The 17,360-nt window shown below is 43.1% G+C and overlaps 1 protein-coding gene across 1 annotated transcript in view; it reads right to left on the reverse strand.

The window, feature by feature from the left end:
- LOC102950795 (collagen alpha-4(VI) chain-like) overlaps positions 1–17,360 on the reverse strand; it is a 147,103-nt gene that overhangs the window by 85,684 nt on the left and 44,059 nt on the right. The window contains 6 exon segments of the mRNA XM_042998360.1: positions 3,485–4,114; positions 8,049–8,654; positions 9,348–9,468; positions 9,471–9,934; positions 12,034–12,636; positions 16,028–16,116. Coding sequence (XP_042854294.1) covers positions 3,485–4,114; positions 8,049–8,654; positions 9,348–9,468; positions 9,471–9,934; positions 12,034–12,636; positions 16,028–16,116 — 2,513 coding nt within the window.

A 17,360-nucleotide genomic window follows, 5' to 3' on the forward strand; every position in this document is an offset into this window, starting at 1 on the left:
GGGCAAAATGGCTCTACAATTAGATACTTTCTCAACCACTTAGTATCAGACTTGCCCCTTTGCACCTCAATTTCCTAATCGTCAAATGACGATCTTAACACTTCCTCAGTAAGATTATAGTAAGGATTAAATAAGATCATAGAAAAACAGCATAACTGATTTTTTAAAGTAATGGTTAAGATCACTCATTATCACATAGCAGATTCCTCAGAAAGAATCAAAAAGGGGTGCCTGGGTGGCTCAGTCAGTTGAGGGTCTGACTCTTGATTTTTGCTCAGGTCATGATCTCATGGTTTCTGGAATCAAGCCCCATATCAGGCTCCATGATGATGGTGCAGAGCCTGCTTGGGATTCTCTCTCTCCCTCTCTCCCACTCCTCTCTCCCCCACCTCTCAAAATAAATTCATAGACTTTTAAAAAAAGAATGAAACATAATTTTCTCCTTGCACCTCTCATAAAAGGTGGGCCAGCCATGTGTCATTCATCTCTAGAACCCTTTGTTTCAGGGAAGAATCAAGAGCCTTTTCATGTTTCTTGGCTGAAAGGGAAGCGGTCTGAGGCTGGAGATGGGCTTCCTTGCTCAGGCCTTCATTTGAGAGGATCTTGGTTGACACAATATGTAGTATATACTTATACTTTTAAAAATAAGTATTATTATTTATCTGAATTAGATTCAAATGTAACTGGGCATCCCATATTGTACCTGGAAATCCTACCCCAGCAGGGAAAGCACTGGAAAGGTGTGGAGATAGTTATCCACCTCTCTGGTAAAGTGTTTTTTGAATGCTTGGCGAATCGAGGGGAAGTTATAGAAAAAGAAGGCAGAAATTCAGATCTTGCTGGAAGTCAGCAACCACTGGTAATAGGTATGTAGCTGGCCTGAGTCTGAGAAAAAGACCATGGGGCAGGAAAGGGCATCTCTGGAGCCAGTCCCATGCAGCAATGCTCCAAAGACACTCCACTGTAGCCCAGGGCCTTTGCAGTGTCCAAAGGTATCCCAGAGCCCTGAAGACTGTCTGGCACTACACATTCATGCCAGTCTTGGCAGATGGAAATTTGAGGCAGGAAGGCAGGCAGAATAATTTTTACAGTCTGGATGCTGCTATGCATCCATATCTATTACATACATAAAGTCCTTAGCAGAGTATCTGACACATAGCTGATGACCAATAAATGATAGATAATATGATCTTGTGATCACCCAGGACAGATTTCTGGTAAAACTTCCCAAACTTCCATTTGCCTCTAACCACTGTAGACTTTGGGCTGATTTTCCTGATTCCGGGTTTCATGTTAGCTGCTGTGCAGTCTGGGAATGAAATCAACTCTCAGCCCTTATACTGTCTGTGAATTAGAAGAGAAAAGGAGCTTCTCTCCCTGTCCCCTACAGATTGTAGGGAAGGGTGCACAAGGAAATTAAATTCATATTTAATGATTTTGTTTCTCATTCCCAGAACAGAGAAAGGGACTAAAGATACAGGCCAAAGCGAAAGATGGGAATTTATTTAGATATTTTAAATCTCTAGACTTCAGCACAAGTAATCAAGAAACTACAAAATTATTTAATGATTATTTTTCAAAAAAGACTCAGTGCTTTTCCCCTGATGATATAATCACAGCCTTGAATTTTTAAGTTAATTATTTACATTTTTAGTAGTCAACTTCTATTATTCTGATCTGAATCTTAGAAATATTAGCATGGGTGGGCAAAAATAGACAAATAGACAGACACAAAGATACTTGTAATAACCAGTAAGTGGAACATTAGGGATTTAAAATTCAGGCAGTTTGTGGGGTGCCTGGATGGCTCAGTCGGTTAAGCATCAGACCCTTGAGTTTGGCTCAGGTCATGATCCCAGGGTCATGGGATTGAGCCCTGCGCCGAGTCCCAGGTCAAGCCCCAGGTCGAGTGTGGGGCCTATTTAAGATTTTCTCTCTCTGTCCACCCCCACTTGCTCTCTCACTCTCTAAAAAAAAAAAATATTTAACAAAAAGCTCAGGCAGTTTGACTCCATGGTGCATATACTTAACTGCTATGTTTTCTCGGGTGTGCTTTTCAAACTGCATATGCAGTAGGAGCTCTCCTAACCAACTTCCTCTGAAGCAGCTCACCAGATAATTGACTTTCTCCCTTCCCTCTATAACACATGAATGATGCCCACACAATACACTGAGTTCCCTCCCCTTAGAAGCCCCCAAGGGCAACATTACACAGTTCTGCTTCACTCAGTGGAAGATGTGAACATTAATAAAGGGAAACCTCTCTAAAATGGACACAGGAAAGTAGAAAGGGGAGCTCTCACACCCTAGCACTTGTCCATTACAGACCTCAACAGAAGAATCCTCAGTAGGAAAGAATCAATTACAGCCCCAACAGGAAAAATATGAATAATGCATCTCCTACAAAAAACCAACTACCCCAGCAACTCAGCCAATGAGAAACCGCCATCATTTTGAACTCTTGCATTTTTCCGATGGGCTTTTGTTCAGAACAATCCCTCCTGATTTCTTCCTTCTTCTCAATAAAATAACATTCTTCTCCTTTGTTTGTTGGACTCACCCACTGTTACTGTGGTTTGCTGTCCCTTGTTGCAGTTCTCTGCTATTCCCAAATAAACCCATTTTTCCTGGTAAAATAACTGACTCTTTTATTTGTAAGGCCAACAAAGAATAAGCCTACCAAGAACAACGTGAGTTTGTTCTCAGCCTATTTATGGCAGTTTTGTTACTACAATTACACAACAAATCAAATACTGTGCAGATCAATAGGACAGGAGCGTGAATAAAAGAGGTTTATTACGTCTATGAAAACCAGGTTAACTGCTTAGAAAAGACCCAATGAAAGTAAATTGTTTTAAAGGAAATTGTTGACGTACCAGATAGAACTACAAAAATTGAATTTTTGAGATCGTAAAAATAAGGATTTCTATACTCAGACTGTTTCAAAAGCAACTAAGTTTTCATCCCACTTTAAAGAAACTGAAACTGGAAATTATAGATACCATTGGATGATTGATGAAGAAAATATACAGAACTCCAATTAGCTGGGCTCAGATGCAAAGAAGCCTCGGTCCTCCACAAAAGATTGGCAAATTAACGTTCATTTATATTTTAAAGTTAAAATCTTTCAATTTCAGGAATGTTGGTATCTTTTTAGAAATAATTTTCCACTTCAAGTAGCTTAAGATTTAGTAAATCCATACCTAGATCCCTAAGGCCTCTACTGTAAATATACATAGATCTTCATCAAACTAATAAAAGGGATGAGAGCCAAGAAAGGTAGAGTGAGGCATGTTCACTCTTTATATTCTTTTGGAATCAAAACACAATAAAGACTTTGTAAGTTTTGTGCTCCTGTTTTTTAATAAACTGACCCTGAAATCCTTCCTTGGATGAGGAGTGGAGGATGTGGGTATATGGAACAAACAGAGTAAAGATTAAAAAAAAAAAAAAAAAAGATCAGATTTGGAGAAGGTCCTCTTACCTTCTTTCAGGGCACGGCCGCTCCCAGAAATGGAAACACTGTTGTCCACAATCTCAGGGCAGAGCTGATTCTTAATCTTGCTCCCCACAACAGAGAGTTGCAGAAAGGATTCCAGCGAGATGACATGCTTCCAAGGAGGATATGATGCCATCATCTCCAGGTCCTTTCTGTTTGAGGCAAGCTGGGTGCCCACCACATAGATGGTAACCCCTGCCCTGCGGAGGAGAGAAGCTGGAACAGACACATGGTCTTGGGAGAAGCCTTCTATGATGACCACGGCCATCTGCTGCACACCCTGCTTCGACCGGCTACCCTTCTCCTCAATGAAAACCTCGTTCCTTAGGAAATCCAAAGCAGCACCAGTTTTGGTCCCTCCACTTCTTCTCCGGTAGGTTAATTTGTCCAAATGCTCCAAGATTTTGGCTTGGTTCTGAAATGCATCCAGGGAAAACTCAAGTCGTGGCTCCTCACTGTAAAATACCAAGCCAATTCTCACAACATCAGGATGAACACGTAGAGAGCGGACAGTGGTCTTTAAGAAGTTGACAACTTGTTGGAAATTCGACTGCCTGTCCTTGCTGAATTCCTCAATGAGGAAGACTAAATCAGCTGGGACAGCAGTCGGACATACTGTAAACAAAAACAGAAAGAAGGGCTTTAGGATGAGAACAGAGTAAAAGATGATACTCATTTTTGCATCATGCTATATTTTTGCCATATTTTAAATTATTTTAATTTTTATTTTTTGAGAGAGAGAGAGAGAGCACATACGTGTGCAGGTGAGGGAGGGGCAGAGAAAGAGGGAGAGAGAGAATCCCAAGCAGGCCCCATGCTGTCAGTGCAGAGTCTGACATTGGGCTCAATTTTATGAATCCCTAGTGCATGACCTGAGCTGAAATCAAGAGTCCAACACTTAACCAACTGAATCACAGATTTTTGCTATATTCTTATGTTGTAGTATGCTACATTTTTAAATTCTGTAATAATATATTTAGGATCAAAAATTCTAATAAATATGTTATACTAACTTATACTAATGAATTTTAGAATTTAGTAGAAGCCTTTATGACCAGTATTTGGCATGACAGTCAAAGAACATCACAGGTTTCATACCTATAGCAAAATTTTTCACTGGAAGGAGTATTCACATTACTTGCAAAATATGTAAATATATGAATATCCACAAGAAAGTGCTTTAAGATCATTTTTCAATTCATCAAAGTTCATTAAAAGCATCTGAGTCTTGCTTGACTAGTTTTTTTGTTCATTTTTCTAGTTTCAGGAAACACTGGGTCAAATTCTCTATTATAGACCTAAAACCTCCTTGATTTAATAATTTTTCCTCTTGGTACAGAAGAAAATAAGAAATTGTGACTATTAACTTGTGCCCCTTTCTCTGAAAGATCTCATGTCATTTCAACAGAGACAACATGAAATGTTGCAAGTTCCTATGAAAAATCTTTGTCCAAAACCTGGGCAAACTTTTTCACTTTGCTATAAAAGAGCCTTCTCTTGAATGTTCCTCGAATGGGAGAATGGAGCTGTAACTGCATAAACTCCCTTCCAAGAGGAATGCAGACTCCTCCCATCCAATTTAAGGCAGTTCCTAACAGAAATCCACTGTGTCCACACACCAAAAAGGTCCAGATCTGCTTTGACATGTGAAGACAGAAGCCTGCCTAGCACAGAACAAAGCCACACATGCAGAAGGCTGAAGCCAGGCTATAGACAGCTGGGCACTGTGACACAAAGTTTAAAGAAGCCACAGAGTAACCTTGTGACTTACCTGTGGCCTCGTGATGTCCTGTAATTTCCCCCTTTTTATAAGGAACCAAAAATTTTGCCAAGCCTAAAACACTTTCTTTAGAAACTCCAGGCACCTTTGACTTCTCCTTTCCTTCACCTGCTAGTACAAAGTTATACCTGCTAGTATTATAGTTGACCCTTGATCAACATGGGTTTGACCTGTGCTGGTCCTCTTACACACGTGGGTTTTGCTTTTAAGAGTTGACCCCAAAAGATGCAGGTCACCCAAATCTCCACAGACACAACCAAAGGCGCCCGCTGCCCACTGAGCACCAGGGAGGCCTGCTGAGGCTGTCGGCAGCCCCCTGGGGCCCCAGAACTGGGCAGGGCCACAGGTTGCCCTGCATGTCCATGGGATGGTCAGGTAAAGTGCCAGGGCTGGGGCAGGAGGCTGGGCTGAAGCAGAGGAAAACACCCAGATGGCAGGGATGGCACCGTGTGGGGACCCCTGAGCCCCTGGTGTACCCGCACCCTTCCCCTCCATTCTCTGCTCACCGAGCTCCCAGGCAGACCTCTTTCCATGTGATGCCCTTGCCCCTGCATCTTGCAGAGGCCAGTGCACTCATGTGTGGCCACAGCTACCCATGGCCACAGGCTGGCGCTACACCCCCAGGCAGATGGGGCAGATGTACTGAACCTCAAGGCTATATGTATGCCACCACCCATGGGCCCACCTGGCACCTGCCCTTACCAACCCGCAATCACCAGGCTGTGCCACATCTACCCTGTGCAGCCCCTGGCCCAGCCTGCCTGTGTGCGGATTTTTTTTTCAGTACTGTAAATGTACTTTCTCATCCTTATAATTTTCTTAATAACATTTTCTTTTCTCTAGCTTACTTTATTGTAAGAATACAATATATGATACATGTAACACACAAAAATGTGTTAATCCACTGTTTAGGCTATCCATAAGGTTTCTGTCAATGGAAGGCTATAAATAGTTAAGTTTTGGGGGCATCAAAATTTATATGGAGATTTTCAAATATGGGGGCTGGGGTAAGTGCCCCTAACCCCTGAGTTGTTCGAGGGTCAACTGTATTCTCCTTTCAAGTTGATCTCATTATCAGAGGCACCACAGGGCTAGACCCAGCCATCCTATGTGGCTAGGGGACAGCTCAGCCTTAAAGTCCTTCTGAGTTTGAGGTGTCCTGTGGAATGCAGCCTGGCCCCTGAAGACTTCCTTAAAGACCACTTTGGTCATGTCATTTTTCCTGCTTAAAAGCCTACAGTTACTTACCAGTACCATTGGGACCCTTGGGGTCCATCCTACCTCATCCAATCTTATCTCTCACTACTTCTAAACCCTCCCCCTTCCTCCCATTTGTTCCATTTTTCCACTCTCTTCCCCATTTATCCAGCCCATTCACATTTCCACACCCCTACTCTTCCCCTTACCAAGAGTAGCCTCCTCCCTTCTCCCCATATATTAAAATCATACTTATTATTGAGGAACCAACACAATTCCTCTCAGGTCAGATTCTCCATTATATCCTCCTTTCTACTTCTACTTAGTGTAGGGTCTGGAAGGTGCTTCTTAGTTCTTTATTACCTCTACTTAGATTTTCCTCATGTTGTCTCACATGTGTTTGTCTCTTCTGCCTATAAAATTCCAAGGACCCTCAAGCTCTACACGTTGAGAGGTCTGGGCAGAGCTATGATAGTTCAGAGAAAAAAGGGATTTATCACATCTGTTGTGAGGATCAACTAGAAGCTCCACCAAGAAAATAACGTAGCTACTGAAGGATAAAGTTTTGCCTGTGGGCCTTCTAGGCTGCTAGTACAGTGTATTCAAGGGCAGAGACAGTGGTGGGAAAGTATGACAAGTATACAGTAAAGGCTGAGTAGTTCAGCTTGGCTAGTGATTAGAATGTATAAAAGGACTTAACAGGAGCTAAGTCTCCATGGTTCTCATCCCCAGGGGACATTTTGAAATATACGGTGGTGTTTCGAATTGTCATAAAATCTGGGGATGCTACTGGCAGGAACCAGGAATGTTACGCCTCTAACAATGCACAGTACAATCCTACACTATGAATTGTCCCTCTCAGAATGTCAATAGCACCTCCCTTGACTATCTTGAACACCAATTGAAGGACAGACTTTGTTTAATCTCTGGGGATAAGCCTGAATGCTCCTTTCTCCTGAAAAAGGCATAGGGTAACTTGAATTATTGTGCAGGAATATTCACTCCCTACACCTCACTTCCATGGGAGGAATATACTTCCTTACTCCATTGATGATGACATAACTACATGACTTGCTTTGGTCAATGGGATATCAGCAGATGATGATTCAGAGGTCTTAAAAGTGCTTATGTAGTTGAGTTTTCTCTCTTGCACCTGTGTAATTACCATGGGAAGAATAGGCCCAGACTAGCCTAATAATCCCAGGAGGAAGATGAGAGCTATGGCGCGAAGCCAAATGTGGATCAACCAACCCTCAGACAAATCTCAAATCCGTGAATAAGCCCAGGTAAGATCAGCAAAGCCATTCAGTTGAGCCCAACAAAGATTAGATGATCCCCAGCAGATCTGAGAAAATAAATGATTCTTTTTTCTGGATGGCTTCTTAAGTGGCGCCATTGTGACCACAGTTAACGAATACAAGGTGTGTGCCTGAGGGAACCCCATTCCTCCTCCTCTTCCCCATTCACTGATGTTGAATCCCAGTACTGAATCCAGAATGCCCCCTTCTCTGTTCTTTCTCCAGAGTATCTGAGACCTCTTGGTGGCTCACACACATAGGGACCAAACCTTACCTACTACAGCCTCCTTCTCGGACTCAATCCCAAACTCAGTCTTCCCGGTCCCTTGGATCACCACACCCACATCCTGCATAATCTGTCTGACTCCATCTTGTCCTTGCATCTCAAATACAAGGGGTGGGGTTGCCATCCCCTCCAGTTCTCTCTGGACAAAGTCCTGTACACCCACAGACATGACTTTCACGCCTTTCTCCCTCAAAGTCTGTGCGGCCTCCCAGACCTCATCTTCAGATTTGCCTGAGGTCATAACCACTGCATATTGGGGAACACCCTGGAGAAACCGGCTTCCTGCTGCCTCCTGGAAGAAGGTCCGATGAAGGTATCGCAGAGCTTTGCCTGTCCTCCTGGAGCCACCCCGGAGCAAAAAGTGTCCGTGGATGTGCGCAATCATCTCATTCTGGGTCTGATAGGTATTGAGCAAAAATTCAGTGTGACCTTGACCGCCATACTGAGCCAGTCCAATCTGGTACTTGTCCCTGCCAACATCCAGCAGGCCAACCACTCTGGACATGAAATTCCGCATCCACTGGAAACTCGCCTGTGATGTGTTCTGTGAGGTGTCGGCAAGAAAGACCACATCTGCATAAGCCTCGGTGAATTCTGGAATGAAAGAGAGAAGAAGGAAAGAAAAGACACAGAGGAGAAAGTAAATCAAATCAAGATCGCATGAAAATTGGATACAAGGACGTGGGGAACATAAGAGGGAGAGGTCCGCTCTTTTTGTAACACAGAACGTATGGTACTCCCACCTCCTCCATGTGAGACTATCACAAGGCTCTCTCCCTCTCACACTCCACTTCCTTTGCTGTCTGCTTTCTTAGACGAAAGTACCTCTTACCTGTTCTTCCACCAATGAAAGAGGCAAGGACAATGGACACATACAGAGCAGTTATTTTGTGCTAGCAATTTTTATACGTTGCCTGATTTAATCCTCATAAACCATCCTAGTAGGCAAGTGTTATCTTCACTGTACAGATGAGAACACTAAAGTAAAGAAGTGAAACCTGCACGTTGACACTCACATAACTAGAAAGTGGCAAAGGCAGGATCAAAAACACGGGTCTTCTAGACTTCCTCTGAACAACATGGCAGGATGTCCTTTTCTAGCTGTGAGAACAGCATTCATCCTTCAACCCTCAGCTCCAATGTTCCTTCACCCGGGAAGTCCTCCCAGGTTCCACAGTGTTGGCAGCCAACTCCTTCTCCTGCCCTCTCACTACACTCTGTGTGTCCTGAATCATACTGTAATTACGTGTCTTGGTCGGAATACTGGATTTTGACATAGCTGCTTACCTTTTACCTTACCCTCCACTGCCAAGCACAGAGTCTGAAGAACACCTCCTGAGAAATCCTGCAGGATGTTGAAGTTTTCGGTGTCGAAGAGAAACTTCTCAAATGGCTCACTGGCTATTTTTTTTGCAGCTCCTGAACATCCTGCACATTGACCCCTACCACATACACAAGAACTCCATATTCTTTTAACTTGTCGGCTGCCTCCTGGACTTCATCATTTGACTCCCCATCTGTCACCGGGATAACTATCTGAGGAACCCTGTCCTTGGCCCGGCTGCCAGCTGCCTCAGTGAAGTAGTCTATCCTGATAAACTCCAGGGCACTGCCTGTGTTTGCTCCTGTACGGTAGGGAAGATTCTGGATCTGTTCCAGGACCACACTCTTCAGAGGGTACTGGTTCAGCCGAAAGTCTGGGTAGATGTTGTCATTATACTGAGCAAGTCCCACTCGGACCTGATCACTGCTGATGCCAAGCCCCAAGACAACAGAGTGAAGGAAGTTCTTCACTTTCTGCAAGTTCTGGGGTCCAAGGCTGGCTGAGCTGTCTACTAGGAAGACAATGTCTGCCAGGACTGCCTCTCTGTAAGCTGCAAGAAAGAGGACAAAAGGCATGGGGGGTCTGTGGGGCTTCACTCAAAATGCTCAGAACCAATGGAGCTGAACAGCGTACAGAAAGGAGAGCAGTGCCAGCCAGGCTACACTCCATGACCCTCAGCCACCCTAAATGACAATGCTCAGAGAACTGACAACATTCCCTGAGCTTTTCCTTCCTTCGACTCCATCATCTTCTGAGGCTTCTGTCCTGTTCTATTGATACCTCCAGTCTTAGAATCCATTTGGACAATCCCTTGAACCTCATTAAGAAGCAAAACCCTTTTATAAAAATAGCAACATGCTGAGAAAGCGGTTTTCCTCTTCCCAATGGCATTAAACTTCATCTCTACAAGTGTGCTGCTAGCAACAGGTCAGAAAGCTGGAATATACCCATGTATTCCATGATACATCTCATTATAGCTCCATCACTTAGGAGCCCTGTGGCCTATTTATCACTCACCTTTTTGAGACTCAATTTTCTTCCCTGCAGCACTGAAATCTTTATACCAGCCCTCACACTTTCACAGAGTTGTTTTGAGAATAAAATCAGATAATCCACTGTAGTACAATCATTAGTGCTCTGCCCAGGTCCTTTCAAATTCCTTTTTCCCATTTCTGGACACTGCTTTTTGGAGGACTTCTCTTCAGCTTACTGGGGCTGCCTTGCCTACAGTATAGGAAAGCCTAGCTGAAGCATAATTTTTGTTCCTGAGTTCTCCTGTAGGATCAAACTAAAACTACCCTCTGTGGAAATTTTACCTGAGATCACATCCTTCCTTTCTTTCCTCTGCCTCTCCATCCTGCACCCCCCACATCCTTACCAATAAATTGTGGGAGCTCTTCCACAATAAATAATGTATAGCCAAATCCTTGCCTCAGGCTCTGCTTCTGGGGAACACAATCTCTGACCCTTGTTCTATTGGGATGGATCTGCTCTAACAAACCTGAGATCAGATCCTAGCTCTGCCATCCAGTTATGTTACCTTTGGTCTCAGTTGCCGCGCATGAAAAATGCAACTAACAATACCAATTGCCTTACATATCTATATAAGAGTAAATACTATTTGCCCTATATAGCATACACTCCCTTATGTGTCTAACAAAGAATTGCCTTACGTATCTACCTATCTGCCAGGTGAGCAATGTAAATAAGTTTGGCAAACTATATAGTACCCAAGCAGGATCAAATGGGTGAAACATTTTAGCACTTCTTCTCATCTACCTACCTTATCTAGAAATCCCAAAATAATGAATAAGGAATGAAGGCTCTATCCTCTTATGGATTTTGATGAAAACCACTAACAAGTTTCTCTTCCTCTGCTCAAAGGTCTCTGCTTTCTGATAGAATTAAGTAATTAATTTGTAGAGGATTTCTGCAAGTTTATGCCCATCACCACCAATGGAAGTACAAAGCTAATGACAGTTACGTCATCACAAGTAATGAGCACAATGCTTATCACCACGATGCTTATCACTTCTGAAGGACTGAGCACTGTGAGAAGCACTCGACTTGCACAATTTTACTTAATGCTTGCAACAACTCTCTGAGGCAGGTACTACCATCCTGGAAAGAAAATTTAGATTCCCAGAGATAAAGTAGCTTGTTCAAACGGACACAGTTAAAAAGTGGAGAACTGGAATTTGAACCGAGACCTTAGTTCTCCCTAAATTCATTCTCATAACCATTACATTATACCAACACGCTGGCAGTAAATTAAATAAGCTTCCTGGGGGACCTGCTGCCCCTCTCTCCTCCTCTGCCCTGCCCCCCATCCAGACAACATGGATAAGTTAATCTAGGCATAATAATATAATTCTGGGCACGAACATTCTTCCTTCAGAAATGGACTTACACTACATCTGTATATAGAACCAGCATCAGGCCCACAGGATTTGTTTAAAAAGTTGCTAAGTCTCTGGTCAATGATTGGAGAGGAGCATAGAGCACAGATAGCTTAGTGAGACTGTAATACTAAAAATCAACATGCACACATATGGGAAATAAGAAGGATGGCGGGAGAGATGAGTAAGAGATAAAGGTTTGAGCTCTGTGACTTCTAGATCAGAAATAAGAAGGGGAAATCCTCTGTACCTGGCAAGACGTAGCCGGCAGGTTGAGCTGCCTTTGCCAAAGTATCACAGAGCCGTTGCCGCAGCTTCTGAGCATGACTGCTCAGATCAGAGAAGTTAGGGACAAAGGAGGCAAACTTCTCCACCGGACTGCTCGCAATCTCCCTGAGCTCGGTCAAGACTGCATCTTTGACACCAACGGTATAAAGCAGGACGCCTGCCTTCTTCAATGCCTCCGCAGCTTCCGGCACGTGGTCCTCAGATGGGCTGCTGCTGATCACCACGGCCACCTGAGGCACACCCTGGCTGGCCCGACTCCCTGCTGTTTCCTGGAAGTGGTGATCTAGGAGGAACTGCAGGGCCAGGCCCATCTTGTGGCCCCCAGACTTAAATTGAAACCTTTGAATGTGTTTCAGCACATCGCTTTTGCGGTTGTAGGTGGAAAGGAGGAATCCAGAACGAGGTACGTCGCCGTACTGAGCCAGCCCCACGCGGATGGTCTCTCTGCTGACATTGAAGCCATTCACCATGATGTACAAGAAGTTCCGCACGTCACGGGCATGTTGGGGGTTGATGATGGTGTCCACCAGGAACACGACATCTCCCACAGAGGCCTCCCTGCAGACTGGGGAAGAGAGTCAATTCAAGATAAAACATCATAAAATTGCCAGCTCCTGGCTGTGAATATCTCTCTCCCCATTCATTGCCTTTACACCCCGGAGATCTGCCTGCACAGCTCTTTGACGATAGCTAATATGCACGGCTTAGGCACACCACCATCTTCCCTTGCTGCCTCATGGCTACCCTCTTTCACCTGCCAGCCTCTGTTCCGTTTTAACAGACTCCTGACCCCTTCAGTGAGATCTCTGACTAACCCTCCACCCATCCCTTAAACTTAATAAAATAAACCACCTTTCTACCAGCAGAGGATGCTGCTGGTACCTCACCTAGATCTCTGCTGGTGGGCACACCTATGCCCAGCTGCTTCAAGCACTACAGTTAACTGTTCCCCTCTGAGACTTTGTCCAGAGACCAGACCCTGGCTGAAAGGAGCAGCCACATCCGAAGACACCTGGAAAGTTACACTGCCCGGGTGGCCAATGTTCGATCACATGGGGATACAAACACCTGGCCGCCTTCCTTTAACTGAAATAATTCATGGTGCTATTTATGCTCCAGCATCTTCCATGGCTCAGGCCAAGGTTGCATTTTACCTGAGACTACATCCTTGCTCGGCTTATTCACCTCCAGCCTGTCTCACTTCTCTCTTTCCCTTATAGGTTTCTCCCTCAAAATAACACATTCACCAAATCCCTGTCCCAGGCTCTGCTTCTAGAGACCCGAACTAAGATCAGCTTTCCAGCTCTGACCTCTGGCACTCCCTACCTACCACCATCCCCTTTTAGTTTGACTCATGGCATTACCATAAGTGTGGCTCTCATTTGTCCTTTGGCTCCCTGAATTCAAGTCTGCACTGTACAACTACTTTTCCCAAACCCAGTTGTAACCCTGGGAACCATAATCCCAGTGGTGGTCAGACTAAGTGGTGATCCAGCTGGGCCCACCCTGGTCTCCAGTATGGAAGGGATCAGACACCAGGTGGCTGCAGGACTTGAGCAAAAAGCTAATCTTTCTGCTTCTCAGATTTTGTCTTCTCTACAATAAGGGTTTGACCAGATGACCTGGTTTCTTCCATCTCGAACATTACATTTCTGTGACAAGAAATAAGTACACAGATTAAACACAGTGCTTGTGTGGACCAAAAAAAAAAAAAAAAAAGGAAGAGGTGATTATGATCTACTCATCAGTGACCAGCATGACTTCTCCCCCATACCTCGCAATGTGATTATCTGTGATGATGGTAGGAGAACACATGAATTAGCGATGAGAGAGAAGAGAAACAAAAGCAGAAACCACCTCAAGATGTGTTAGTTTCAAGTGGCTGAAAAAGGGGGATGATGATCCCACACTGGTTAAACACATCTTATGTTTGGTTTTGTGCCAGCAAGAGGGTTTAAATACTGCCTTGGGCTGACCCTGCACTGTCTAGTTTGATCTCTCTGCCTTCTCCTTGTCTCTCTGCCTTATCACTTTGTTCTCCATGGTCCAGGCTCCTTAGCCTAAGTTCTCAACCTGCTAGTTCCCACTTGCTATTGCCTCCAACATACGATTCCATTGAGTTTCTTTCCATTGAGTTTCATTTCTTTTCCTTTCCCTCCCTCCCCTCCTCCTCCTGATAAATTCTCATAGAATCATGTTCTTTTATCTTGGTTTGTAATGCAACATTCATTAAAGTGTTTATTCAATTAATGCCAATCTCCCCAATTAGACTGTGGGCTTCATGAAAACACATACCATAACTTTTCTTTGTCCGTCACTCGTGTCTAGCCTAGAGTAATCACCCCAAAAATATTTAAGGAAATAAATACTTAGGAAGAGAAAAGGAGAGAGGGAGGGAGAAAAGGAGAAGGCGTCACTTACAAGAATGGAAATATTGAACATTAATGAAACCAAATAAGGGAATCAGAAAATTTTAGAGTTACAAATAATCTTATGAGATTATGCAATGAAATACTGTAGCCACCAGGTACATGTGGCTGTTGAACACTTGGAATGTAGCTAGTACAAATGAGAAACTAGATTTAAAATTTTCCTGAATTTTAACTTATTTTAATTTAAATAGTCATATGTGGCTAGTGGCCACTGTATTGAAAAATGCGAGTAGAGAGTAATGAGTCCAATTCATCCATCTCACAGATATGGAAAATGAGACCGAGAAAGGCAAAGTAACCCATGTAATCAGTTTAGAAACCAGGTCTCCTGACATCCAGTCCATACTCTGGACTGCCATAAAGATTAAACTAAAAGCCCATATTATAGAAAGGCAAAGACCATGTAAGAGTTTAGGCAGAGAAGAGCTCATGAAGGTTGGTGTACCCTAGGGACACTAAATCCATTTGTCACTTCTAGATTCCAGAGTCCCACCTCTCAGGAGTTTGCCTAATCTTGGTCGTAAAGCCAAGTGGAGTCATGATTTCCGAAAAGGCAGATAATAAATGAGCTTATGGCCTTTTGAGCTTTATTTCCCCTTGGCCCTCCAGAACGCACTGCTGTTGAGAGGAGAGTATTCAGTGAGTGCCCCAGGAAGGGCCGACTGGTTTGTCCCCCCTTAACATTTCTTTCAGAGGAGATCAAACACAGACCATGAAAGTATTTCCCTGATCATTCCAATCAGGAGAAACCTCACAGTCGTAGAATATCTTTTTTTCAGACAAATTAAGTATTGGTTCCATCACGTGCACCTTGAGAGATATATTACATTTTCGTACATTGTTGCTTTTCTTAGCCCCTCCACAGGTCCTTTGTCATTTTAGAAGGTGTTTGAAACATGAAAAGACTGACTGTCACAGCTTCTGTCCACAAGAGAGAGGATTCAGAGCTGGAGGGAAAATTTAGAGAGCTTCATGTATTTTTCCTAACAAATACCAGTCTGTGTAATTATATATAAATATTTAAGCTTCAAGATTGTCTCAGTGGGGCTTTAGGCTACTTAACCAATCTTCTCTTCATGAGACTTTCATCGTGAAAAGTCACAACAATCTGTTAAAATAACTGCAAAAAAAATTGCAAAGCTGTCGCTAGTGTTCAGTGAAGCTATCCATCTTGTAACAATTACCCCTCAGAACAGCTCTGCCCAAAGAGAGAAAGCAAAATGCAGAGTCAAGAGAATAGGCTTATATTTACAAAAGCATTTGACAGCCTGGTAATACATTCAGAATTAGAACATTTTTTCACATCTTTTTTTTTTTTTTTTTTTTTTGTCGTTTGAGGTTAAGCTTTGAAAACATCAAGTGCCCGCTGTTCACTAAAAGCTTCTAGGTTCTAAGCTCTACTGAAAAGAAGCATTTCCCTTTTGTTAATTATGAAGCTTCTGTAATATTTTCTTTTAGGATTATCACTACCGCTAGGTTCCCAGCAAGGTCATCGTTTTTGGCTTAGGGAATCCAATGCATTACCCATTCTCTGTGATTTGACGAAGCCAAAACTAGCTGCAAGAAAGATGAACTCCCAAAACATCTTCCGATTCTCCATTCTAGATATATACCTAGAGGGGAAAAAAAAAACTTCATAATTAAAATTATGTCTTCATACATTTAAAATGAGTATACCATACCATATGTTAATTATATCTCAAAAAGTTGATTTATAAATAGTGTGTGTGTATACATACAAACATACATGTATATATATATGTCTCCATGTCTTTCCACAGACCAACGGAAACTTGATAAAAATAAAGGGATTGTTGCTACATTGTTTCAACTGTACAAAGAAGATGGCCTTGCTGACCCAACTCAGGAAGAATTTTGTAAACACCCAAAGCCTATACCTCAGACTTTACTGTTTCAAGTTGTCCAGATGCGGCTATAAAAGGATAAAGTATATAGGGCATGGGTTGGACTTCCATTTCACACAATGAATTCATTCGGTGGAACGTAAACATTTCTGGATGATTTTGCTTGTATTTTTATACAAGCACTGGATGACCTTATAAACATTCGTGGCATGCAGAAATATTCAAATATCGGAGGAGCACATCTGCCTGATGAATTCAGGCTAGCCAGAAAATGTTTTCTACGTTGCCAGGAGGAGAGCGTCAGTGTCCTCCCTTCAACTTGGACTCATTTCCAAAGGCCTCCATGAAAATGATCAAGTCCCCAATTCCATTCTATTTTTTGACTCAAAGCAAGGCCATGTGTTTAAAATTAAGAAAATCATGGCATTCACATTGAAGGAGATTTCAGCTGGAACAAGGAATATCCCGCCTTTGTCTTCTCAGCCAGCTCCCCTCAGCATCCTCGAAGGTTAAAAGTAAGGATTCTTGAAGATAAACTGTCTGAGTTGGAATCCCAGACCTGCTACTTAATAGTTAATCTTGGGCAAGTTGCTTCACTGCCTGGCCCCTCTACCTCATAGCCTTGAAATCAGGAGTAAGTGAGCTCATTGCTGCAAAATGCTTCACCTATAACTGGCACAGAGAAATCACTTTCAGTGCTTGTTAGGTGAAATAAGTCTCCTTGGATGCCCACAATGTAAAAGTGACAAAGTATGGCCCCCAACTTGAGACTCAGAATCCGTAGAAGCAGAGGAACACTAACACTCTGTAGTGCACGTTCGTAAGGAAGTTATTTTGTTTTGTATGTTTTCATTTATATTTTTTATTTAACTTATTTAATTTTCACTCTCAATCACTGCTTTGTAAGTCACTATGCTAATATCTCTACGTTCCTCACCTCAAGCCTGGGAAAGGCCCTGCTCATCTTGTTCATGGAAATGGAGACATTGGTC

The sequence above is a fragment of the Panthera tigris genome, chromosome C2 (genome assembly GCF_018350195.1).
Source record: "Panthera tigris isolate Pti1 chromosome C2, P.tigris_Pti1_mat1.1, whole genome shotgun sequence".
NCBI classification, from domain to species: domain Eukaryota; kingdom Metazoa; phylum Chordata; class Mammalia; order Carnivora; family Felidae; genus Panthera; species Panthera tigris.